The 27,351-nt window shown below is 46.2% G+C and overlaps 1 protein-coding gene across 2 annotated transcripts in view; it reads left to right on the forward strand.

Annotated features, from left to right (window-relative positions):
• SKIC2 (SKI2 subunit of superkiller complex) overlaps positions 1-27,351 on the forward strand; it is a 220,173-nt gene that overhangs the window by 137,483 nt on the left and 55,339 nt on the right. For both annotated transcript variants that reach the window (XM_069237208.1, XM_069237209.1), the window contains 4 exons: positions 3,345-3,449; positions 18,212-18,359; positions 19,773-19,899; positions 26,579-26,789. In XM_069237208.1, coding sequence (XP_069093309.1) covers positions 3,345-3,449; positions 18,212-18,359; positions 19,773-19,899; positions 26,579-26,789 — 591 coding nt within the window. The remainder of the gene's footprint in view (positions 1-3,344; positions 3,450-18,211; positions 18,360-19,772; positions 19,900-26,578; positions 26,790-27,351) is intronic.

The following is a 27,351-nucleotide window of genomic DNA, read 5'->3' on the forward strand; positions in this document are numbered from 1 at the left end:
TTAGACCTCAAGGATGTGTATTTCCACATACCAATCCATCCAGCTCACAGAAAATACCTCAGATTTGTGATACCAAAACACTAACAATTCAAAGTGTTACCTTTCAGCATAATAACAGCTCCAAGGGTATTCACAAAGTGCTTAGCAATAGTAGCAACCTACCTAAGAAGACAACATATCCATTTCTTTCCATATCTAGACAATTGGCTTATAAAATCTAGCAATCGTACACAATGCCAAAATCATACATGTTACATGATAGAAACCCTGCACACCCTAGGTTTTTCTATAAACTACCAAAAGTCACACCTTCAACCAGCACAAGTACAACTGCTATCCTAATTACTCAACTAGCTCTAGCATATCCAAATACACAAAAGATACAAGTTTTTCAAAATCTAATTCCACTTATACAACCAAATCAACAATACACTGTAAGATTTGTCATGAAAATCCTAGGAATGATGGCATCTTGCTTTGCAATAGTTCCACACGCAAGATTAAACATGAGGCCCTTACAACAGTACCTTGCACAACAATGGTCATAGGCACACTGTCACCTTCAAGATCTAGTGTTGATAGACCGCCAGACACATATGTCCCTTCAGTAGTGGATTTGCAGCAATTTAATCAAAGGGCGGTTGTTTCAAGACCCTGTGCCTCAAACCATTATAACAACAGATGCATCAATGATTGGCTGGGGAGCTCATCTAAACAATAACAATATTCAAGGGCAATGGGATGTCAAACAGAAGCAGCTACACATAAACCACTTAGAGTTATTAGTCTTGCCCTCAAAGCCTTTCAACCTCTTCTCAGACAGAAGAATGTTCTTATGAAGACAGACAGCATGACAACCATGTATTATCTCAACAAACAGGGAGGGACACATTCATCTCAACTGTCAATTCTCGCCCAAAAAATTTGGAAATGGGCAATTCACAATCAAATTAATCTATAAGCATAGTAAATTCCAGGGATAGACAATCAGTTGGCACATGTCCTCAGCAGAAATCACCAACAAACACACAAATGGGAGATTCATCCTCAAGTACTTCAAAAGTGGGGAACACCAAACATAGATCTGTTTGCAACAAGCGAAAACACAAAATGCCAAATCTTTGCATCCAGACACCCACACCCTTTGTCAAGGGCAATGCTCTATGGATCAACTGGTCAGGGATATCTGCTTACGCTTTTCCCCCTCTCTCACTACTTCCATTTCTGGTCAACAAACTGCGTCAGACTTCTCTCACCATAATACTCGTAGCCCCCACGTGGGCACAACAACATTGGTACACAACACTCCTAGACCTGTCAGTGGTACCTCACTACATAGTCCAAACAGGCAGGAATTGCTAACACAAAACAAAGGACAAATCATACATCCAAGTCCCAGTGCACTCAACTTATCGATTTGGTTCCTGAAGTCATAGAATTTGGATACTTGCAACTCCCATTAGAATGCATGGAAGTTCTCTAACAAGCATGCAAGCCTACAACTAGACAATGCTTTGATAACAAATGGAAACAATTTGGTTATTACTGTCAATCTAAAAATACTGACCCACTTTCAGCATCAATACAAGATATTGTAGGCTACCTACTTCATTTACATAAGTCAAATTTAGCTTTCTCATCTATTTGCAGACCATACAACATACCTCTCTCTTTAGAGTCCCAGTAATCAAATCCATCATGGAAGGGCTAAAATGCATTATTCCACCTAGAACACCACCTGTTCCTGCTTGGAATCCGAATATTGTACTCACAAGACTAATGGGCCCACCTTTTGAACCCATGTATTCCTGTGAGATGTCATTTTTAACCTGGAAAGTTGCTTTCCTAGTAGCAATTACGTCATTAAGAAGAGTTAGTGAAATACAAGCATTCACTCTTGAGGAACCTTTTTTCCAAGTACACAAACATAAAGTTGTACTTAGAACTAATCCAACATTTCTGCCAAAGGTTGTATCACCTTTTCACATAAACCAAACAGTGGAATTGCCAGTCTTCTTCCCACAGCCAGATTCAAGTGCAGAAAGAGCCCTTCACACCCTTGACCTTAAAAGAGCTCTAATGTATTATGTGGATAGAACAAAAGAATTTAGGAAAACTAAACAGCTTTTCGTTGCCTTTCAACAACCACATAGAGGTAATCCTATCTCTAACCAAGGATAAGCTAGGTGGATTGTTAAATGTATTCAAACATGTTACATTAAGGCAAAAAGACAACTTTTAATCACACCTAAAGCTCATTCCACTAGGAAAAAAGGTGCATTTATGGCATTTTTAGGAAACATACCAATGGCAGACACATGCAAAGCTGCCACATGGTCTACACCACAAACATTTACAAAGCATTACTGTGTAGATGTATTTTCATAGCAACAGGCCAATGTTGGTCAAGCTGTCTTAAGAACATTATTTCAAACAACTCCAACTCCTACAGGCTAGCCACCACATGTTTTGGGGAAAGTAACTGATTTGTAGTCTATGCATAGCATGTGTATCTGCAGCTACACATGCCATTGAATGGAAAATGTCACAAACCCAGTGTACATCTGTTCGTGGCATGTAGTGCTGCAGATTCACATGCACCCTCCCTGGAAGCCTGTAGTCATTGCAGTTTTCTTATTTGTACATATGTATATAAATTTACATTTGCATGGACATCTATTTTTACTTACTATTGTTTATAGATTTATATTCTTACACTCTATCACTCCTTCCTGCACCCTTTTGCGGGAAAACTAACAACTGAGTCGATGCCCATGCGCAGTATGACTGAGAGGAGGAGTCACTCGATCCCGTGACTCCAAAAAGACTTCTTTGAAGAAAAACAACTTGTAACACTCTGAGCCCAACACTAGATGACGGAAGCAATGCATAGCATGTGAACCTGCAGCACTACATGCCACCAACAGATGTACACTGGGTAAGTGACATTTTCCATATATATCATGTTGTTTTATATTGCTTGATAGCGTTTTATCCCAAATAAGGGTACCAATGCACTGGTACACAAAGTGATTTTCCAGGGATCAAATAAATTGGTCAGGTGCGGATGACAACCTACTTTGTACAACTTATTAAATGTCAGCTTAGAAACTAGAGAACATCACTACATAGCTCTTTGCCTACCTCAGAGCCTTTGCCACAAGATCAAATCCCAGGTTAGTCACATGTCATCTTAAACATAAGCTCATATATCAACATCTCAACCTAATCACACCTCTGTTTAGCACTAGATTACATCTCAATTTCATCACAAAGCAACTTGGCACTAGATTCATTTTTTGATCACATTGGAAACCCCTCACATGGTTGTTTTTCTCTTTCAGAGAAAAGTCATGGAGTCTGTAAATGGTCTGAAGACTTTGACGGTCGGACGAGTGGTGATTGTCAACAACCGGCAGCACAAGAATGCATTGGGTGTAATTTTGCAGGTAACGCATCCAGTTTGTGTGAGAAAACAGTCTTTTTGCTGGCTTCACCCCCACCTGCTTCACTAAAACCTATGGTGTTTGGTATCAAACAACTTGTGTTAATAAATCCATACTGATACCAGTATTTGATTTATTATGACATGCACCCAGACCCACTGAAAGCTCCCAGTCCTCTAGTGTACTGGCTGACTGGTATTGATTAGCCTGAGGTGAGAGCCCGCTCTCTCGGAGGCCAGAAACAATGCCTGCTCCAGAGGAAGGTGTCATCACTTTCCCCAGCAGGATGGCTAGTAAATCAGCATATCTGGGGTGGAGGCTTCAAAGCCTCTACTGTCCTTTGATATGCAACCCTGCTTCCCAGAAATCTGGGGAATGCCACCCCCTGCCCTGAGGCCAATATGGCACAAAGACAGGTGGGAAATTAGATATGCTGTAGGCATGTTGCCCCACTGGGCTAGTCACACCCCTAAGGAGGGCTGCCTGATGTCCTCCATGAAATAAGAGTGCCGCCATCTCGTTGTTGGTGTAATTAGAACTCTGGGGCAGAGTTATGTCCACTCTTCACCAGATTTGGTGATATAGGGGATGTAGTGAACCCCAGGGGTAGGTAGCCCATTGGTTTACTACCATTCACTCCCCTTAACGCCCCTAAATTCAGTAGTTAGGTGGCCCTCTGACACCAGGAACTCATATTCGTCTGACTACAAGAAGACAAAGGACAAAGAAGAGCCAACAAGCATGAGAACTGTGGACTAGCTGTGGACTTTGGTTCCATACCCTGCCTACCTGCTCCTGTCCCAACAATCGTAAAGACCTGACTCGCCCTGCAGCTGTGCATCCTCCAAACGCCTTGGAGGGCTGCCAGCGTTTCACCAACTAGCCCGCATCTCACTTGAGAAGGAGGAACGGCTTCCCTGCAACTTGCAGGCACCAACTGCAACGCCCGATCCACCGTTCTGGAGGTCACCATGCTCCAAGAGTTCAGATCCATCCCCCCACCAGGTGTGGATACACTAAGACCCCCAGGAGCTTCCCTGCACCAATACCCAGGGTACCAGACACCTTGCAGCAACCAAGGCGTGTTCATTGTCCAGCCGTACACCTACAACGCCAACACCGATGTGGGACGTCCGCACCCGAGAGGCTATCATTGAGAGCGGCCCTGCTGTCTTGTTTTACCCCCATCTCCAGGTCGGCCCCAAAAAGTGAGAGCCTCCAACGCAAGCAACCTGCTGGACAAAACACCTCTGCACCCAAGCCCCGCAGCCCAAGTCGGAGCCTACCGACAGTGCACCCTTGTTCCAGAGACCCTCAAGAACCGCTACCCTCTGATAAGCCTGAACTGCTTGCCCATACTACCACAAAGAGAACATTGGGATTATTAATTTAAGCCCTGTAAACCAATAAGGGTCAATTGGACTATCTGCATGGTATACCCCTACATTGGTACACTCCATAGATAGCCAGCTTCCTACATCTTATACCCCAATGGCATAGCCTAACCTACTTCAAAGCCCCTAGTATATGGTACTAGGGGTACCCAGGGCCTGTATTTTAGAGCACCACCTCAGGGACTGCAGCACTTGTTGTGCCACTCTAGGTGAGATAAGGTAAGGCATGGCTCCTAGTCTTCCACTGCAGACTGGAAGGGCAGTTTCAAACTCCAGACTCAACATTGCCATTTTAAGCAATGGTAAAGCCCAAACTCCCTGTCTAATGTGTGTAAGTCACTCCTACAGCAGGCCTATGGAGTCTTAAGGCAGGATGCAGCATATTAGTAAAGTAGTACATATGTTTAACACTTTTTAACAGCAAAAACCCACAATCGTCATTTTTACTGCAAGAGTGATAGGTAGCTCCATTGGCGAATACAGGGGTACATGGTGACAACTCAGCTGTGCTAACTTCTGAATGGGACTACCAAAGTTAGTTCTTCAAGGTATCAATCAACTCATTTAATAAAGATCCACTTGATGCCCAAGTCAAAATTAATGCAACTTGTTGTGACATACAACTTTTAGAAAGTAGCCATTTGTTGAGGCTGGCTACAAGACATGCTTCTGCCCTCTTAGGAAGACATGTGAGTGACTCCCACGAATGGTAACAATAGAGGCCAGCCACTTCAGGAGGTGTTACCCCCTCCCCGGTTGGCAGGAAACCACACAGGGTTTTGGCCCAGAAGGTGAGTTTCAAAGGGTAAGGCACCTGCGAAGGGCAAGTAGTAAGCACACATAGGAGTGATCCCCTATTGTGTAGCTACACAAGCTGGCAGCCAGGACAGAAGGGGAAAACTGTTGCCATACCTGTGTTCCCGTGAGCATTTACCCAGTGGCAACCATGACCCTAGGGTGGGCTACCATCCTCTCAAGACCCAGAGAGGGGTTTTGCCATTGTAAATATGGGCAGAACAGAGCACTGTGGGATAGCTAGATGCCACACTTCACAGACAGTTGTCATCAGGTGGGAGGGATCCTGGTAGTCCTTTGGCTAGTGACCCTGACCTCCCCTAAGGGTGCTTTTTGGGAATAAAAGGGCACCCCTTTCAACCAGAGCTTAGATCTCTTGGACTGTAGAAGTGGACCGAAGAAGGACTGCCCTGCTGCACCAAGAACCCGGAGAAAGAGAGTGTAAGGAAATGCCTCCTTGGCATGGTTGCCCCCTGACTTTTTGCCTTTGCTGATGCTATGTTTACAATTGAAAGTGTGCTGAGGCCTGCCAACCAGGCCCCAGCACCAGTGTTCTTTCCCTAACCTGTACTTTTGTATCCACAATTGGCAGACCCTGGCATCCAGATAAGTCCCTTGTAACTGGTACTTCTAGTACCAAGGGCCCTGATGCCAAGGAAGGTCTCTAAGGGCTGCAGCATGTCTTATGCCACCCTGGGGACCTCTCACTCAGCACAGACACACTGCTTGCCAGCTTGTGTGTACTAGTGAGGACAAAACGAGTAAGTCGACATGGCACTCCCCTCAGGGTGCCATGCCAGCCTCTCACTGCCTATGCAGTATAGGTAAGACACCCCTCTAGCAGGCCTTACAGCCCTAAGGCAGGGTGCACTATACCATAGGTGAGGGTACCAGTGCATGAGCATGGTACCCCTACAGTGTCTAAATAAAACCTTAGACATTGTAAGTGCAGGGTAGCCATAAGAGTATATGGTCTGGGAGTCTGTCAAACACGAACTCCACAGCACCATAATGGCCACACTGAAAACTGGGAAGTTTGGTATCAAACTTCTCAGCACAATAAATGCACACTGATGCCAGTGTACATTTTATTGTAAAATACACCACAGAGGGCACCTTAGAGGTGCCCCCTGAAACTTAACCGACTATCTGTGTAGGCTGACTAGTTTTAGCAGCCTGCCACAAACCGAGACATGTTGCTGGCCCCATGGGGAGAGTGCCTTTGTCACTCTGAGGCCAGTAACAAAGCCTGCACTGGGTGGAGATGCTAACACCTCTCCCAGGCAGGAATTGTCACACCTGGCGGTGAGCCTCAAAGGCTCACCTCCTTTGTGCCAACCCAGCAGGACACTCCAGCTAGTGGAGTTGCCCGCCCCCTCCGGCCAGGCCCCACTTTTGGCGGCAAGGCCGGAGAAAATAATGAGAATAACAAGGAGGAGTCACTGGCCAGTCAGGACAGCCCCTAAGGTGTCCTGAGCTGAGGTGACTCTAACTTTTAGAAATCCTCCATCTTGCAGATGGAGGATCCCCCCAATAGGGTTAGGATTGTGACCCCCTCCCCTTGGGAGGAGGCACAAAGAGGGTGTACCCACCCTCCGGGCTAGTAGCCATTGGCTACTAACCCCCCAGACCTAAACACGCCCTTAAATTTAGTATTTAAGGGCTACCCTGAACCCTAGAAAATTAGATTCCTGCAACTACAAGAAGAAGGACTGCCCAGCTGAAAACCCCTGCAGCGGAAGACCAGAAGACGACAACTGCCTTGGCTCCAGAAACTCACCGGCCTGTCTCCTGCCTTCCAAAGATCCTGCTCCAGCGACGCCTTCCAAAGGGACCAGCGACCTCGACATCCTCTGAGGACTGCCCCTGCTTCGAAAAGACAAGAAACTCCCGAGGACAGCGGACCTGCTCCAAGAAAAGCTGCAACTTTGTTTCCAGCAGCTTTAAAGAACCCTGCAAGCTCCCCGCAAGAAGCGTGAGACTTGCAACACTGCACCCGGCGACCCCGACTCGGCTGGTGGCGATCCAACACCTCAGGAGGGACCCCAGGACTACTCTGATACTGTGAGTACCAAAACCTGTCCCCCCTGAGCCCCCACAGCGCCGCCTGCAGAGGGAATCCCGAGGCTTCCCCTGACCGCGACTCCTTGAACCTAAAGTCCCGACGCCTGGGAGAGACCCTGCACCCGCAGCCCCCAGGACCTGAAGGACCGGACTTTCACTGGAGAAGTGACCCCCAGGAGTCCCTCTCCCTTGCCCAAGTGGAGGTTTCCCCGAGGAATCCCCCCCTTGCCTGCCTGCAGCGCTGAAGAGATCCCGAGATCTCTCATAGACTAACATTGAAAACCCGACGCTTGTTTCTACACTGCACCCGGCCGCCCCCGCGCTGCTGAGGGTGAAATTTCTGTGTGGACTTGTGTCCCCCCCGGTGCCCTACAAAACCCCCCTGGTCTGCCCTCCGAAGACGCGGGTACTTACCTGCAAGCAGACCGGAACCGGGGCACCCCCTTCTCTCCATTCTAGCCTATGTGTTTTGGGCACCACTCGGAACTCTGCACCTGACCGGCCCTGAGCTGCTGGTGTGGTGACTTTGGGGTTGCTCTGAACCCCCAACGGTGGGCTACCTTGGACCAAGAACTAAGCCCTGTAAGTGTCTTACTTACCTGGTTAACCTAACAAATACTTACCTCCCCTAGGAACTGTGAAAATTGCACTAAGTGTCCACTTTTAAAACAGCTATTTGCGAATAACTTGAAAAGTATACATGCAATTTTGATGATTTGAAGTTCCTAAAGTACTTACCTGCAATACCTTTCGAATGAGATATTACATGTAGAATTTGAACCTGTGGTTCTTAAAATAAACTAAGAAAAGATATTTTTCTACATAAAAACCTATTGGCTGGATTTGTCTCTGAGTGTGTGTACCTCATTTATTGTCTATGTGTATGTACAACAAATGCTTAACACTACTCCTTGGATAAGCCTACTGCTCGACCACACTACCACAAAATAGAGCATTAGTATTATCTATTTTTACCACTATTTTACCTCTAAGGGGAACCCTTGGACTCTGTGCATGCTATTCCTTACTTTGAAATAGCACATACAGAGCCAACTTCCTACATTGGTGGATCAGCGGTGGGGTACAAGACTTTGCATTTGCTGGACTACTCAGCCAATACCTGATCACACGACAAATTCCAAAATTGTCATTAGAAATTGATTTTTGCAATTTGAAAAGTTTTCTAAATTCTTAAAAGACCTGCTAGGGCCTTGTGTTAGATCCTGTTTAGCATTTCTTTTAGAGTTTAAAAGTTTGTAAAAGTTTGAATTAGATTCTAGAACCAGTTGTAGATTCTTAAAAAGTATTCCAACTTTTAGAAGCAAAATGTCTAGCACAGATGTGACTGTGGTGGAACTCGACACCACACCTTACCTCCATCTTAAGATGAGGGAGCTAAGGTCACTCTGTAAAATAAAGAAAATAACAATGGGCCCCAAACCTACCAAAATACAGCTCCAGGAGCTTTTGGCAGAGTTTGAAAAGGCCAACCCCTCTGAGGGTGGCAACTCAGAGGAAGAGGATAGTGACTTGGAGGACAATTCCCCCCTACCAGTCCTATCTAGGGAGAACAGGGTCCCTCAAACCCTGACTCCAAAAATAATAGTCAGAGATGCTGGTTCCCTCACAGGAGAGACCAACACCTCTGAAATCACTGAGGATAGCCCCAGTGAAGAGGACATCCAGTTAGCCAGGATGGCCAAAAGATTGGCTTTGGAAAGACAGATCCTAGCCATAGAGAGGGAAAGACAAGAGATGGGCCTAGGACCCATCAATGGTGGCAGCAACATAAATAGGGTCAGAGATTCTCCTGACATGTTGAAAATCCCTAAAGGGATTGTAACTAAATATGAAGATGGTGATGACATCACCAAATGGTTCACAGCTTTTGAGAGGGCTTGTGTAACCAGAAAAGTGAACAGATCTCACTGGGGTGCTCTCCTTTGGGAAATGTTCACAGGAAAGTGTAGGGATAGACTCCTCACACTCTCTGGACAAGATGCAGAATCTTATGACCTCATGAAGGGTACCCTGATTGAGGGCTTTGGATTCTCCACTGAGGAGTACAGGATTAGGTTCAGGGGGGCTCAAAAATCCTCGAGCCAGACCTGGGTTGACTTTGTTGACTACTCAGTGAAAACACTAGATGGTTGGATTCAAGGCAGTGGTGTAAGTAATTATGATGGGCTGTACAATTTATTTGTGAAAGAACACCTGTTAAGTAATTGTTTCAATGATAAACTGCATCAGCATCTGGTAGACCTAGGACCAATTTCTCCCCAAGAATTGGGAAAGAAGGCGGACCATTGGGTCAATACAAGGGTGTCCAAGACTTCAACAGGGGGTGACCAAAAGAAAGGGGTCACAAAGACTCCCCAGGGGAAGGGTGATGAGACAACCAAAACTAAAAATAGTAAAGAGTCTTCTACAGGCCCCCAAAAACCTGCACAGGAGGGTGGGCCCAGAGCCTCTTCACAAAACAATGGGTACAAGGGTAAAAACTTTGATCCCAAAAAGGCCTGGTGTCATAGCTGTAAACAGCATGGACACCAAACTGGAGACAAGGCCTGTCCCAAGAAAGGTTCCACTCCAAACTCCCATCCAGGTAACACTGGTATGGCTAGTCTCCAAGTGGGATCAACAGTGTGCCCAGAGCAAATCAGGGTCCACACTGAAGCTACTCTAGTTTCTGAGGGTGGGGTGGATTTAGCCACACTAGCTGTCTGGCCGCCTAACATGCAAAAATACAGACAGCAACTCTTAATTAATGGGACTAGAATAGAGGGCCTGAGGGATACAGGTGCCAGTGTCACCATGGTGACAGAGAAACTGGTTTCCCCTGGCCAATACCTGACTGGAAAAACTTACACAGTCACCAACGCTGACAATCAGAGAAAAGTACATCCCATGGCAATGGTTACTTTAGAATGGGGAGGGGTCAATGGCCTGAAACAGGTGGTGGTCTCCTCCAATATCCCAGTGGACTGTCTGCTTGGAAATGACCTGGAGTCCTCAGCATGGGCTGAGGTAGAACTAAAAACCCATGCAGCAATGCTGGGTATCCCTGAACTGGTGTGTGTGAAAACAAGAGCACAATGCAAGGCACAGGGTGAACAAGTAGAGCTGGAGTCTGGAAGAATGGCCCAGCCTACCAAGAGAACAGGAAAGTCAGTTGGGAAACCAACTGCAACACAGCAAAAGAAAGGGAACCTCTCTTCTCAGGAAGAAGTTCTGCCCTCTGAGGGAACTGAGCCTTTGGAGCTTGAACCTTATCAGGTTGAGCTCTTAGGCCCAGGGGGACCCTCAAGGGAGGAGCTGTGTAAGGGACAAGAAACCTGTCCCTCTCTTGAAGGCCTTAGGCAGCAAGCTGCTGAAGAGTCCAAAGGCAAGAAAAATGGAACGCATAGGGTCTATTGGGAAGATGGACTCCTGTACACTGAGGCCAGAGACCCCAAACCTGGTGCCACTAGGAGAGTGGTAGTGCCTCAGCTGTTCAGGAAGTTCATCCTAACATTGGCCCATGACATTCCCCTTGCTGGACATTTGGGACAAACCAAGACGTGGGAGAGGTTAGTCAACCACTTCTACTGGCCCAATATGTCCAACATGGTTAAGGAGTTTTGCCTCTCCTGCCCCACCTGTCAAGCCAGTGGTAAGACAGGTGGGCATCCAAAGGCCCCCCTCATTCCACTTCCAGTGGTGGGGGTTCCCTTTGAAAGAGTGGGTGTGGACATAGTTGGTCCACTAGAACCTCCCACAGCCTCGGGAAATATGTATATCCTGGTAGTAGTGGATCATGCTACCAGGTATCCTGAAGCTATTCCCCTTAGGTCGACTACTGCCCCTGCAGTAGCCAAGGCCCTCATTGGTATCTTTACCAGAGTGGGTTTCCCTAAGGAGGTGGTGTCTGACAGAGGTACCAACTTCATGTCAGCATACCTAAAGCACATGTGGAATGAGTGTGGGGTGACTTACAAATTCACTACACCATACCATCCACAAACTAATGGCTTAGTTGAGAGATTCAACAAGACATTAAAGGGCATGATCATGGGGCTCCCAGAAAAACTCAAAAGGAGATGGGATGTCCTCTTGCCATGCCTGCTTTTCGCTTACAGAGAGGTGCCACAGAAGGGAGTAGGATTCTCCCCCTTTGAACTTCTGTTTGGTCATCCTGTAAGGGGACCACTTGCCCTTGTTAAAGAAGGCTGGGAGAGACCTCTCCATGAGCCTAAACAGGACATAGTGGACTATGTACTTGGCCTTCGCTCCAGAATGGCAGAGTACATGGAAAAGGCAACCAAAAACCTTGAGGCCAGCCAACAGCTCCAGAAGTTTTGGTATGACCAAAAGGCTGCACTGGTTGAGTTCCAACCAGGGCAGAAAGTCTGGGTTCTGGAGCCTGTGGCTCCCAGGGCACTCCAGGACAAATGGAGTGGCCCTTACCCAGTACTAGAGAGGAAGAGTCAGGTCACCTACTTGGTGGACCTGGGCACAAGCAGGAGCCCCAAGAGGGTGATCCATGTAAACCGCCTTAAGCTCTTCCACGACAGGGCTGATGTCAATCTGTTGATGGTAACAGATGAGGATCAGGAGGCAGAGAGTGAACCTCTCCCTGATCTTCTGTCGTCAGACCCGAAAGATGGTACAGTAGATGGAGTGATCTACTCAGACACCCTCTCTGGCCAACAGTAAGCTGATTGTAGGAGAGTCCTACAACAGTTTCCTGAACTCTTCTCCTTAACCCCTGGTCAGACACACCTGTGTACCCATGATGTGGACACAGGAGACAGCATGCCTGTCAAGAACAAAATCTTTAGACAGTCTGACCATGTTAAGGAAAGCATCAAGGTGGAAGTCCACAAGATGCTGGAATTGGGAGTAATTGAGCGCTCTGACAGCCCCTGGGCTAGCCCAGTGGTCTTAGTCCCCAAACCTCACACCAAAGATGGAAAGAAAGAGATGAGGTTTTGTGTGGACTACAGAGGGCTCAATTCTGTCACCAAGACAGATGCCCATCCAATTCCAAGAGCTGATGAGCTCATTGATAAATTAGGTGCTGCCAAATTTCTAAGTACCTTTGACTTGACAGCAGGGTACTGGCAAATAAAAATGGCACCTGGAGCAAAAGAAAAGACAGCATTCTCCACACCTGATGGGCATTATCAGTTTACTGTTATGCCCTTTGGTTTAAAGAATGCCCCTGCCACCTTCCAAAGGTTGGTGAATCAAGTCCTTGCTGGCTTGGAGTCCTTTAGCACAGCTTATCTTGATGATATTGCTGTCTTTAGCTCCACCTGGCAGGATCACCTGGTCCACCTGAGGAAGGTTTTGAAGGCTCTGCAATCTGCAGGCCTCTCTATCAAGGCATCCAAATGCCAGATAGGGCAGGGAACTGTGGTTTACTTGGGACACCTTGTAGGTGGAGGCCAAGTTCAGCCACTCCAACCCAAGATCCAGACTATTCTGGACTGGGTAGCTCCAAAAACCCAGACTCAAGTCAGGGCATTCCTTGGCTTGACTGGGTATTACAGGAGGTTTGTGAAGGGATATGGATCCATTGTGACAGCCCTCACTGAACTCACCTCCAAGAAAATGCCCAAGAAAGTAAACTGGACTGTGGAATGCCAACAGGCCTTTGACACCCTGAAACAGGCAATGTGCTCAGCACCAGTTCTAAAAGCTCCAGATTATTCTAAGCAGTTCATTGTGCAGACTGATGCCTCTGAACATGGGATAGGGGCAGTTTTGTCCCAAACAAATGATGATGGCCTTGACCAGCCTGTTGCTTTCATTAGCAGGAGGTTACTCCCCAGGGAGCAGCGTTGGAGTGCCATTGAGAGGGAGGCCTTTGCTGTGGTTTGGTCCCTGAAGAAGCTGAGACCATACCTCTTTGGGACTCACTTCCTAGTTCAAACTGACCACAGACCTCTCAAATGGCTGATGCAAATGAAAGGTGAAAATCCTAAACTGTTGAGGTGGTCCATCTCCCTACAGGGAATGGACTTTATAGTGGAACACAGACCTGGGACTGCCCATGCCAATGCAGATGGCCTTTCCAGGTTCTTCCACTTAGAAAATGAAGACTCTCTTGGGAAAGGTTAGTCTCATCCTCTTTCGTTTGGGGGGGGGTTGTGTAAGGAAATGCCTCCTTGGCATGGTTGCCCCCTGACTTTTTGCCTTTGCTGATGCTATGTTTACAATTGAAAGTGTGCTGAGGCCTGCCAACCAGGCCCCAGCACCAGTGTTCTTTCCCTAACCTGTACTTTTGTATCCACAATTGGCAGACCCTGGCATCCAGATAAGTCCCTTGTAACTGGTACTTCTAGTACCAAGGGCCCTGATGCCAAGGAAGGTCTCTAAGGGCTGCAGCATGTCTTATGCCACCCTGGGGACCTCTCACTCAGCACAGACACACTGCTTGCCAGCTTGTGTGTACTAGTGAGGACAAAACGAGTAAGTCGACATGGCACTCCCCTCAGGGTGCCATGCCAGCCTCTCACTGCCTATGCAGTATAGGTAAGACACCCCTCTAGCAGGCCTTACAGCCCTAAGGCAGGGTGCACTATACCATAGGTGAGGGTACCAGTGCATGAGCATGGTACCCCTACAGTGTCTAAATAAAACCTTAGACATTGTAAGTGCAGGGTAGCCATAAGAGTATATGGTCTGGGAGTCTGTCAAACACGAACTCCACAGCACCATAATGGCCACACTGAAAACTGGGAAGTTTGGTATCAAACTTCTCAGCACAATAAATGCACACTGATGCCAGTGTACATTTTATTGTAAAATACACCACAGAGGGCACCTTAGAGGTGCCCCCTGAAACTTAACCGACTATCTGTGTAGGCTGACTAGTTTTAGCAGCCTGCCACAAACCGAGACATGTTGCTGGCCCCATGGGGAGAGTGCCTTTGTCACTCTGAGGCCAGTAACAAAGCCTGCACTGGGTGGAGATGCTAACACCTCTCCCAGGCAGGAATTGTCACACCTGGCGGTGAGCCTCAAAGGCTCACCTCCTTTGTGCCAACCCAGCAGGACACTCCAGCTAGTGGAGTTGCCCGCCCCCTCCGGCCAGGCCCCACTTTTGGCGGCAAGGCCGGAGAAAATAATGAGAATAACAAGGAGGAGTCACTGGCCAGTCAGGACAGCCCCTAAGGTGTCCTGAGCTGAGGTGACTCTAACTTTTAGAAATCCTCCATCTTGCAGATGGAGGATCCCCCCAATAGGGTTAGGATTGTGACCCCCTCCCCTTGGGAGGAGGCACAAAGAGGGTGTACCCACCCTCCGGGCTAGTAGCCATTGGCTACTAACCCCCCAGACCTAAACACGCCCTTAAATTTAGTATTTAAGGGCTACCCTGAACCCTAGAAAATTAGATTCCTGCAACTACAAGAAGAAGGACTGCCCAGCTGAAAACCCCTGCAGCGGAAGACCAGAAGACGACAACTGCCTTGGCTCCAGAAACTCACCGGCCTGTCTCCTGCCTTCCAAAGATCCTGCTCCAGCGACGCCTTCCAAAGGGACCAGCGACCTCGACATCCTCTGAGGACTGCCCCTGCTTCGAAAAGACAAGAAACTCCCGAGGACAGCGGACCTGCTCCAAGAAAAGCTGCAACTTTGTTTCCAGCAGCTTTAAAGAACCCTGCAAGCTCCCCGCAAGAAGCGTGAGACTTGCAACACTGCACCCGGCGACCCCGACTCGGCTGGTGGCGATCCAACACCTCAGGAGGGACCCCAGGACTACTCTGATACTGTGAGTACCAAAACCTGTCCCCCCTGAGCCCCCACAGCGCCGCCTGCAGAGGGAATCCCGAGGCTTCCCCTGACCGCGACTCCTTGAACCTAAAGTCCCGACGCCTGGGAGAGACCCTGCACCCGCAGCCCCCAGGACCTGAAGGACCGGACTTTCACTGGAGAAGTGACCCCCAGGAGTCCCTCTCCCTTGCCCAAGTGGAGGTTTCCCCGAGGAATCCCCCCCTTGCCTGCCTGCAGCGCTGAAGAGATCCCGAGATCTCTCATAGACTAACATTGAAAACCCGACGCTTGTTTCTACACTGCACCCGGCCGCCCCCGCGCTGCTGAGGGTGAAATTTCTGTGTGGACTTGTGTCCCCCCCGGTGCCCTACAAAACCCCCCTGGTCTGCCCTCCGAAGACGCGGGTACTTACCTGCAAGCAGACCGGAACCGGGGCACCCCCTTCTCTCCATTCTAGCCTATGTGTTTTGGGCACCACTCGGAACTCTGCACCTGACCGGCCCTGAGCTGCTGGTGTGGTGACTTTGGGGTTGCTCTGAACCCCCAACGGTGGGCTACCTTGGACCAAGAACTAAGCCCTGTAAGTGTCTTACTTACCTGGTTAACCTAACAAATACTTACCTCCCCTAGGAACTGTGAAAATTGCACTAAGTGTCCACTTTTAAAACAGCTATTTGCGAATAACTTGAAAAGTATACATGCAATTTTGATGATTTGAAGTTCCTAAAGTACTTACCTGCAATACCTTTCGAATGAGATATTACATGTAGAATTTGAACCTGTGGTTCTTAAAATAAACTAAGAAAAGATATTTTTCTACATAAAAACCTATTGGCTGGATTTGTCTCTGAGTGTGTGTACCTCATTTATTGTCTATGTGTATGTACAACAAATGCTTAACACTACTCCTTGGATAAGCCTACTGCTCGACCACACTACCACAAAATAGAGCATTAGTATTATCTATTTTTACCACTATTTTACCTCTAAGGGGAACCCTTGGACTCTGTGCATGCTATTCCTTACTTTGAAATAGCACATACAGAGCCAACTTCCTACAGAGAGGCTGCAGTGAAGTTGGACTTCACCTGCTGCACGCTGGGCTAGTGAAGGAAAGGACTGTACCTGCTGTGTCCTGCTCATGGAGAAGTCATCCCGAGCCCTGACCAGAAGAAGAGTTCCTATGCAGCCTAAAGGACCATGACCTAATGCTCAAACGTTGCCCCTACGTTCCGCTTAACCCGGAAGAGTCATGGGAGTACAGCTCTGTTGTTCAGAAGACAAGCTAAAACCTCAAAAAAGTGAACCGCTGAATCCACTATACCTGGTGACTGGTAGCTCAGGGGTGGACTTAAGCAAAGCTCGAGAGGACTTCAAAGGATGTCGACCCCTGTGGCTGGATTGCCTCACCAAGCCTGTGAACCAAGGAGTAGCCCCAGGAAGCCCTCGTCGACCACAAAGCATCTTCAGCATCCTTGCACATCTTTAGCATTCTGTAGCCCATGCATCAGGCCACTTTATTAGAAGTCAGTGGCAAGGGGCGACTGACAGTGGAACTTGACTGGAGACTGCTTTTTGTGAAGAGGAAACTGTTTCTGTGGACCTTGCTGGCTCACCAACTGGCTCTCTTCCAAAGTTGGTCACCTAAAGTAACTTTAAGTAAGACACTTTTAAGTGTCAGATTCGTTGAATTTCCCAATGCTTGTTTGTGGTTAAGTAAAAAGTTGTGATTTACCATACCATGTAAAATCTATATCTCCAGAACCTTCCAGTGGATCTTTATCGTTTTGTTGTCATAAAATCTGTTCTGTCTTTATAATTCGATGTTGGATTTCTTCAATGTCTTGTTTCTTTCCTTTGTAACTGTTTTGGTTCTGTTTAAGTGCTTTACCCCTGTTCCTTTTTGTAAGCCTGACTGCTCAGAGCCACAGCTATGCCAGGTTGAGCTAAGGTTTAACAAGCAAAACCTGACTTGTCCTAAAAAGGTTGGTAGTGTATTACATGGTGAGGTCTTACAACCACACCAATAAACGCACCCCATTTTCTCACACTGTGCAACCGAGATATGTCTTGTCTGCATGACAGCTTAGTTTTACCATTAATCTAACAAGTCACACACTTGACACACTGACAAGATCAGCAGTTTTCTGGCTTCTTACTGGTTCAGCCGCAAACTTCTCCTTAACCGTGATGGGCACATTGTGTCTCCTGACCCAACATTGACTAGCCACATCAGGGATTGAGATGGGAAAAATTGGTTTATTTCCTTTAGGTAATGTTAGAGGTATCACACTGTAATCACAATCAGGCATGGGAACAGTGCAAGCTAGTTCTTTCCTGCCTTCCAGGCCCGCTCCCACCTTAAAGAAGTATTTACAATCTAGGAGCTATACCTCCATAGAGACCTCCCCATCCATATCCCTAAGAGTCTTCATACTGCGATCATTGTGATTTTTTGAGAGGATTACAGTCCTTGTTTTAGGCAGTTGAACTATTCATAACTTTTAGTCGGTGAGGCATCCACCTCACACCACTCTAATTTAATATCATTTAATTGGAGCCACCTAGCCTGGGTAGTGAGTCTTCAGTTGACAAGAGCCTCATCTCTTCTTCAGTCTTGAGAATTCATTCTGGAAATACTTCTCACAGTTTTATCAGTGAGACAAGAGGCTCTCAATTCTGTAAAGAGAAAGGGTTACTTCACTCTGTTCTGTATTCACCATAGCCTGCTTCTTTACCCTTTTGTTGTAGGTTTCTTCTGATGCTACAAACAGGACATTCACCACACTAGTTCTCTGTGAGAAGAGACCCGAGGGACTTGCAGAAGAACAAGAGGAAAGGAAGCCAGAGGCCCCAATGCCAGATGACCTTTTGAACAAGAAGCTTTTCATACCAGAGGGTAAGAAGGCAGTGCACAATGTTTTACTGGTACATTCTCAGGGATCATTTGGACATACCCCATTTAAAAGACCATTTCCACTCCTCAACCATCTATGGTTTGCCACCTTGTTGCCTCTTGAAAATTCATCATAAACTATGTGTTCTCACAAGCAACTTTTGATCTGTGATTTTCCATATGCTGCTAGGTTTCAGGGACCACTGATGAACATTCCAGTTGTTTCGGTCATGCGGCCTTTGTCTCTGTAATGGTCTTTGGGCTCTTGGGTATTGTTAGGATAAGATAAATTTAGCACAGATGTTGAACCGTTTTGCAGTCCGTCCTTAGAGCCAGATGGGCAGGGTTCTTCTCTCAAGACATCTCCACGACTATGGTGATAAAGTACCTTTGGGCAGATCAGAACGGACTGCTAATCCCCTTTCTCCTGACATTAGTCAGATACTGAACATTAATAGTAGTCATTGTTTACTAAATAAATTTTATTGGAATACTATATTGCAAAAAAGCTGAGATTATAGTTTAAGTAAAGATCATAATAATGTACAATAGCATTATGATGTAGAGAACAACAAGATATTAGCCATCTTGATACACAATTTTTGTAATGATTTTGAATGAAGAGTAGCAATTGATCTAACTTCTAGATTTGGTGAAGGCATGAGAGTGAGTCAAGATGATTTATTTGCGGTATGAGTCAGCCTTATATCTTCAACCAGAGAAGAGCTTCGTAGGATGTTTGAGTCCTTGGGACCAGCAGCAACAGCTAAACATGAAGGTTAGCTAGGTGGGACTGAAAGGTAATGTGTAGCAAAAATAGAGAAGCCCTATTGATGAATAATTGTCACTAAAGCATACAGCTGTGCTGCCCCTCCATTGATGACATTTGCCGTCTGCCTGTGAGGAATCCAATGAGGCACACCTCCTCTCAGCAGAGGTGTCAATAATGATGTTCTTTAATCAGTAGTCTTACGTTTCAAGAGTTTCTTTCCTGTCATAGAATGCATTTTCTTTATATACCGTGTGCTGTTCGTAGGAGTATTTCGGAAATGTTAGCCATGGTTTTCATAATGTCCCCGGTTCTATGGTAGATAAGTTGCCATCAAGGATTTTCCAAGATGGAACTGAAATAGGCTGTGCCGTCAGAGATGTTCCGTTTACCTGACCTGCAAATGAGTATGGGGGGGCGCAGAAATGTGATGGAATAGGACATCTGCTCATAATGCCAGATGGCCAATTCAGCACACTCTACATGATGTAGAGTTAATTTTGAGCTCTGCCTTCCCCTAAAAAAGGCTGATAATTAAGGCTGTAAGTAATGGCTTTGTTTAGTCTTATTATCAGTCTGTCTTTCTTTATCCACTTCTCGAATGTTGCCCCTTTTATGGACATTCCCATCTCCTTTCACTTTGGCAGGACCATGTAGCCACCGTGTGGAGAAGCTGCAGCCGTCTGACATTAATGGAATCACCATAATAGCCCTGCGCATTGCAGCTGAAAAAATCTTGGACGATTTTAACAAGCGTCAGATCCCACGTTTTCGGTGAGATGTGCTCATTGTGAATGAGGTGTGTGGATGTAGAAAGGACAGGACAGGAAGAGCAAAATATTTTCTCTAATATCAAGATGAGTTTGAAAGAACTGATAGTTGTACAGAAAGTGATCATTAACCATTTCTGTTGAATCACAAATTACAGCCTCTCCTTTTTAGCATAAAACACAGAGCTGGATATTCTTGAGCTTGTAAAAATATGTATTTATTAATTAAAGGATGTCTGTAAGGAAATGCCTCTTTGGCATGGTTACCCCCTGACGTTTTGCCTTTGCTGATGCCAAGTCATGATTTGAAAATGTGCTGAGGCCTACTAACCAGGCCCCAGCACCAGTGTTCTTTCCCTAACCTGTACCTTTGTCTCCACAATTGGCACACCCTGGCATCCAGGTAAGTCCCTTGTAACTGGTACCCCTGGTACCGAGGACCCTGATGCCAGGGAAGGTCTTTAAGGGCTGCAGCATGTCTTATGCCACCCTGGGGACCCCTCACTCAGCACAGACACACTGCTTGCCAGCTTGTGTGTGCTGGTGGGGAGAAAATGACTACGTCGACATGGCACTCCCCTCAGGGTGCCATGCCAACCCCACACTGCCCATGGCATAGATACGTCACCCCTCTAGCAGGCCTTACAGCCCTAAGGCAGGGTGCACTATACCATAGGTGAGGGCATAAGTGCATGAGCACTATGCCCCTACAGTATCTAAGCAAAACCTTAGACATTGAAAGTGCAGGGTAGCCATAAGAGTATATGGTCTGGGAGTCTGTCATACACGAACTCCACAGCACCATAATGGCTACACTGAAAACTGGGAAGTTTGGTATCAAACTACTCAGCACAATAAATGCACACTGATGCCAGTGTACATTTTGTTGTGAAATACACCCCAGAGGGCATCTTAGAGATGCCCCCTGAAAACATAGCCGACTTCCAGTGTGGGCTGACTAGTTTTGCCAGCCTGCCACACACCAGACATGTTGCTGGCCACATGGGGAGAGTGCCTTTGTCACTCTGTGGCTAGTAACAACGCCTGTACTGGGTGGAGGTGCTTCTCTGTCACCATGGTGACACTGGCACCTGTATCCCTCAGGCCTTCTACACTAATCCCATTAAGTAAGAGTTGCTGCCTGTATTTTTGCATATTAGGGGGCCAGGCAGCCAGTGTGGCTAAGTCCACCCCACCCTCAGAGACTAATGTAGCTTCAGTGTGAACGCTGATTTGCTCTGGGCACACTGTTGATCCCACCTGGAGACTGGCTATTCCAGTGCTAACTGGAGTAGAGTTTGAAGTGGAACCTTTCTTGGGACAGGCCTTGTCTCCAGTTTGGTGTCCCTACTGATTACAGCTACGACACCAGGCCTTCTTGGGATCAAAGTTTTTTCCCTTGTACCCAAAATTGGATTGTGAAGAGGCTTTGGACACCTGGTGGTGAGCCTCAAAGGGTCACCCCCTTTGTTACAGCGCCACAGGGCATTCCAGCTAGTGGAGATGCCCGCCCCCTCTGGCCACGGCCCCACTTTTGGCGGCAAGGCCGGAGGAGATAATGAGAAAAACAAGGAGGAGTCACTGGCCAGTCAGGACAACCCCTAAGGTGTCCTGAGCTGAGGTGACTCTGACTTTTAGAAATCCTCCATCTTGGAGAAGGAGGATTACCCCAATAGGATTAGGGATGTGCCCTCCTCCCCTCAGGGAGGAGGCACAAAGAGGGTGTAGCCACCCTCAGGGCTAGTAGCCATTGGCTACTAACCTCCCAGACCTAAACACACCCCTAAATTGAGTATTTAGGGGCCCCCAGAACCTAGGAAAACAGATTCCTGCAACTTAAGACAAAGAAGGACTGCTGACCTGAAGCCCTCCAGAGAAGACGGAGACACCAACTGCTTTGGCCCCAGCCCTACCAGCCTGTCTCCCCACTTCAAGAGAAACTGCAACAGTGACGCGCTCCCCAGGGTCCATCAACCTCTGAAGCCTCAGTGGACTATCCTGCATCTAAAAGGACCAAGAACTCCCGAGGACAGCGGCCCTGTTCCAAAGAAACTACAACGTGCAACAAAGAAACAACCTTTAAAGGACTGCACGTTTCCCGCCGGAAGCGTGAGACTTTCCACTCTGCACCAGACGCCCCCGGCTTGACCTGCGGAGAAACAACACTACAGGGAGGACTCCCCAATGACTGCGACCCTGTGTAGCCAGATTTGACCCCCCTGAACCCCCCAGCGACGCCTGCAGAGGAAATCCAGTGGCTCCCCCTGACCGCGACTGCCTGCTTCCAAGAACCCGACGCCTGGTAAAGACACTGCACCCGCAGCCCCCAGGACCTGAAGGATCAGACCTCCAGTGCAGGAGCGACCCCCAGATGGCCCTCTCCCTTGCCCAGGTGGTGGCTACCCCGAGGAGCCCCCCCTTGCCTGCCTGCATCGCTGAAGAGACCCCTGGGTCTCCCATTGAAACCTATTGCAAACCCGATGCCTGTTTGCACTCTGCATCCGGCCGCCCCTGTGCCGCTGAGGGTGTACTTTTTGTGCTGACTTGTGTGTCCCCCGGTGCCCTACAAAACCCCCCTGGTCTGCCCTCCGAAGTCGCGGGTACCTACCTGCTGGCAGACTGGAACCGGGGCACCCCGTTCTCCATGGAAGCCTTTGCGTTTTGGGCACCACTTTGACCTCTGCACCTGACCGACCCTGAGCTGCTGGTGTGGTAACTTTGGGGTTGCCCTGAACCCCCAACGGTGGGCTACCTTGGATCCAACTTTGAACCCTGTAGGTGTTTTACTTACCTGCAAAACTAACCAATACTTACCTCCCCCAGGAACTGTTGAAATTTGTCTAGTTTTAAAATAGCTTATTGCCATTTTTGCCACAACTGTACATGCTATTTTGCTAATTCAAAGTTCCTATGATACCTGAGTGAAGTACCTTTCATTTGAAGTATTTATTGTAAATCTTGAGCCTGTGGTTCTTAAAATAAACTAAGAAAATATATTTTTCTATATAAAAACCTATTGGCCTGGAATTGTCTTTGAGTGTGTGTTCCTCATTTATTGCCTGTGTGTGTACAACAAATGCTTAACACTACCCTCTGATAAGCCTACTGCTCGACCACACTACCACAAAATAGAGCATTAGAATTATCTCTTTTTGCCACTATCTTACCTCTAAGGGGAACCCTTGGACTCTGTGCACACTATTTCTTACTTTGAAATAGTATATACAGAGCCAACTTCCTACAACGTCATACTCCAACAGTAATGTAAATAGCTTATGAAACCTAGACTAAAAAGAATATATGTGTGTGTGTGTGCGTGTGTATGTATACACACACACCTGCAGCCGTGAAATTAAACAGATGTTTTATAGTGGGAGCATTAGTGGACTGAGCCACCAGACACGATTTTCTTGAAACAAAAAAAACAGTAGCATCTGTGTTTCTACACATTCTAAGCAACAGCTTTTTTAAACTAAAAGATCTGATTTATATTGAATTGATTCTTATATATTTTTTAGCAAATTACTATTTAATTTTTGGTGCTTTTAAATTTGCACTATTGAGTTGTCTTTTATTGTTCATGCCTGCAGTTGCACTATCTCTTTCTTATGAAAGAGCAAGACACCAAGAAATTATGAGGTTTGTTGGACTGCGTACTCTAAAGCAGTGGTTCTTAACCTTTTGAATTCTGCAGTCCCCCACTTCATTATTACTGTGGCCTGAGGACCAGGATCATTACTGGAAGTCGGGGACTCTGGTGTAAATATTTTCAATTATTTGAACTAAAACAAATACACAAAAGATAGTGAAACAAGGAGTCCTGAAACCGATACACAAATGAAGAAATATTGTATTTAATTCACAAACAAATATGAAAAGAATTAAAATGTTAATACACGGGTTGGAGCGTTTCTAAAGTCGACTAAGACACTGACATGTTGCTTCTTTTTTTTAATAGACACTTTATTAATTTGTTAATAATATTTAATTTGCTAAGCAGTTGCGTCCCACGAGTATGTTTCTCTGACCCCTAGGGGTCTCTGGGCTACAGGTTAAGAACCACTGCCCTTCCCATACATTAAAACTATATTACAAGTCACCTTGTGGTCTATGATCTTATAAAGAAACTCCTTGCAATTTGCACAACAGAGATACTTTATCTCGAATAGAAACACTTGTTGCATAATTGGTTAGATTACATTTGAGGTTTAATGGTCCATAAAAGATATGGGCACCTCCAGTGTAGTGCTGAAGAAAGAAAGAGAGGTCCACATAGGAAACTGATCGCTGTAAGACCTCCATATTATTGTCTTAATTTCAGCGACAAAGACAGGTTCCTCTAGGAATTGAGTGCTGTCAGGCCTTCATATTATGATCTTGGCTTCCCTGAGGAAGAGAGGTACTTTTAGGTAGTTGTGCGCTGACAGCCTCCATATCTTGGTTAAAGAGAAGTTCATTTTTAAGGTGAGCTGATTGGTAGGTACTAGCCTGAGAATCAAGGCAGACAATGGACACAGAAAGCCAGATTCCTTTGCATGCCACCTGACCCCTGTCTGGTTGTATGACACCCTTAGCCCCACCTTGCTCCTTGTCCCACAGAGCACCATAACATTTCCTTTCTGTTATTTTGTCCTTTAAGTCCTCCATTCATAACATTATTATTTGCTTCACTGACAAAGGAATGGAAGATTGGTTCAGTGATGGGATACTCATTAACGGCCATCCACTTTTCTGTTACACAAAAAATTGCTGTGCATCCGCACGTTCATCCTTTGCTTCACATGAGGCAGAGGCATATGAATGACTCAGTTTCATTTGCTGATAAAGCACAAATATGGAGACCACAAGGCAAACAGAATTAAGGAAAACGGTGAATATATCATCACATGCCTTTCCAATACCATTGACTAACACGATGGGTATTGCTTTGAAATCAGGCATTGTAATCATGAATATGCACACCAGTCCAGCTGTAAGAAGTCCCCAATAAATATCTGGTTTGTAGCAGTTGAACTGAGGTGACTCTCCAACTGTTAAAAAAAAAAAAGGATCTCACAGAGTAAACTAGGCACAAAATATTCAAATTGGAAATACAAATCTCTTGGGTACTTCCTCAACTGTAATGTCATTGATTGATTAATTTTTATTGTAGGAGTGAATTACAACAGAAGACCTTTTGGCATCATCTCCCTCGCCGTTTTCTGATCATAGGTCCACTATTTTGACTGATATTAGCTAAAATTCACAATACAGTATCCAGCTGCAAGAATAGTCTCTGGTTGATACAAAAAGCCCACATTAATCCAACCTTGCCATATACTAGTGACGTCCAGTCTGTCAGGATGTACTTCAGACATATTTCTATGACCGAGAAGATGATTGATGATCAGCCCCCCTCCAAAACATGTTTGAAAATCTCAAAATGCATTACAGTCGGTAACTGTTCGCTACATCAGTCAATACTAATTGAATGTGGTTAGTGTAAACAGGAGGACAGGATGGAGAGATGCAATGCACATCTGTCCATTTCAAGAAATTTGGTACCCTCCTACCTCTTTCTGCCATCTTGAACTTCTGCGTAGTACAAATGCACAAATAAATAAAAGAAGTATCCGTAAACACAGTTGTATAGTACAACAATGTCTGTCAACTTCACTGAAGTAGTACCATTCATCATAGGTTCCCACATCATAGGTGCAAATGTTCTTCTACAGAAAAACTTCCAAGGTCTTCTAGATATGCTGTCTAAATAGGTAATATCATCTGAGCTTGAGCAGAATATTATTCTCCTGCTCCTTTCCAAGAATAAGGTTAATTCCTGGCATGACTTATATGGACTTCGAGATATCACTCTTGGAGACCAGACCAAAAAATCTTGTCTAAAAGCAAAAGTCTTGTCCTCCTGGAACCATTAATATCCATCTTTACTTGTGTAGCCGGAAGTGATGGATGGGGAGCAGCGAAACAGCATGTTGTAGGGTCTTCTTTTTTAATCAGCCTACAGCTTAAATCAAAACCAGCAATCGGGGCTTCCTCTGATAGGCCATAAATGCATCCATAGACTTGTTCCCCCTCGGCGATTACTTCGGTTGAAGGCATTCTTACTTACAAAATATATCAAGAGGTGGATGCTCTCAATTCTTGCTCCTTTGTAATTTTTTGTTTTTTCCGAAACTATTGAGCATTCACAATCCTCTGAGGTATTCACTATGATGCCACCAATATGATAATTACAGCCAGCTGTGCTCATAAATACATTACAGTTAATTTACTGTTCATTCAATCACTATTCAGTCAATACATTTGTTTGAGATAATGACTTGATAAAGTATTCTTTTGCTGCTTACTACCTAGCGCTTTTAAGCTGGTCTACAATTGTGTATAACTGTGGAACCAGAGTGTGGTAATGACCAAAGAGATGAGCAAAGGATGAAGTCAGGCCATAGGGAGTACCTTAGAATTCTGTGCATTTCCTAGCCGCTGATGTACTTAATGGTTACATGTCAAGGGTAAATTCTACCCAACATTTATTGCCAACTCACACAACTGTTTTGCTGTACTTGAATGTGAAGTTCAGGTGAGAGTAACAAGACAGAGATACAGACTCTTCTTTTCTCTTCATTTATCTCACCAATTGTTTGCTTTGTGGTGAAAGTAGTAAGGTTTCTTCATGTACATTCCAGAAATGATCCCCCTGGTCCTTCAGTGACCACAACCACACAGGAGCTTCTACGTTATGCAGAATCGAACCCCGATGGGCTTCAATGCTTGGATGCCATAAATGATCTACAGTTGAAGGAAATGGAAGTGGTCGAGGGCTGCCTGCGTGGCCGGCACCTAGAGGAGACTCTTGGCACCTTCACCTGCGTCCATAGCCCACGATTCTCCCCCCAGGTGGGATTTCATTGCTGGGTGTATAGAGGGAGGTAGACAGGGATGTGTGTGCATGTGTGCCTATGTGTGTGTGTGTGCGCGTGCCTGCCTGCCTGCCTGCCTGCCTGCCTGCGACCATCATGTGGAGAAAAACATGTTTGATGGCACGTGTGGCTGTAGATACACATGCTATGCAAAAGCTCGCCATCCAGTGTTGGGTTCAAAGTGGTACAACTTGTTTTTCTTCTAATAAGCTTTTGGAATCGTAGGATCGAGTGACTCCTCTTGGTAATACTGCGCATGGGCATGGAGTCCTTTGTTAGATTGATGCAAAACACCAGGGCACTCGTATGAAATAAGATAAGAGTCTGTACAGTTAGGTTCTTGGTCTTCCGAAAATCAATATATAATCCAAACAGAGTCAAAGTTCAGTGTCTTTATTCTTGTGCGAGGTTTTCATACATGTTCATCACATCAGAAAGCTTCCATATGTGGTCATCACAACAACAGCCAACACGTGTTTCGTCTCCGAGAAATTAATCTCATTGAGTTTCGATAGATGGAACAATATCAAGGGCTAAGA

This window comes from Pleurodeles waltl, chromosome 6, assembly GCF_031143425.1.
Source record: "Pleurodeles waltl isolate 20211129_DDA chromosome 6, aPleWal1.hap1.20221129, whole genome shotgun sequence".
Classification (NCBI taxonomy): Eukaryota; Metazoa; Chordata; class Amphibia; order Caudata; family Salamandridae; genus Pleurodeles; species Pleurodeles waltl.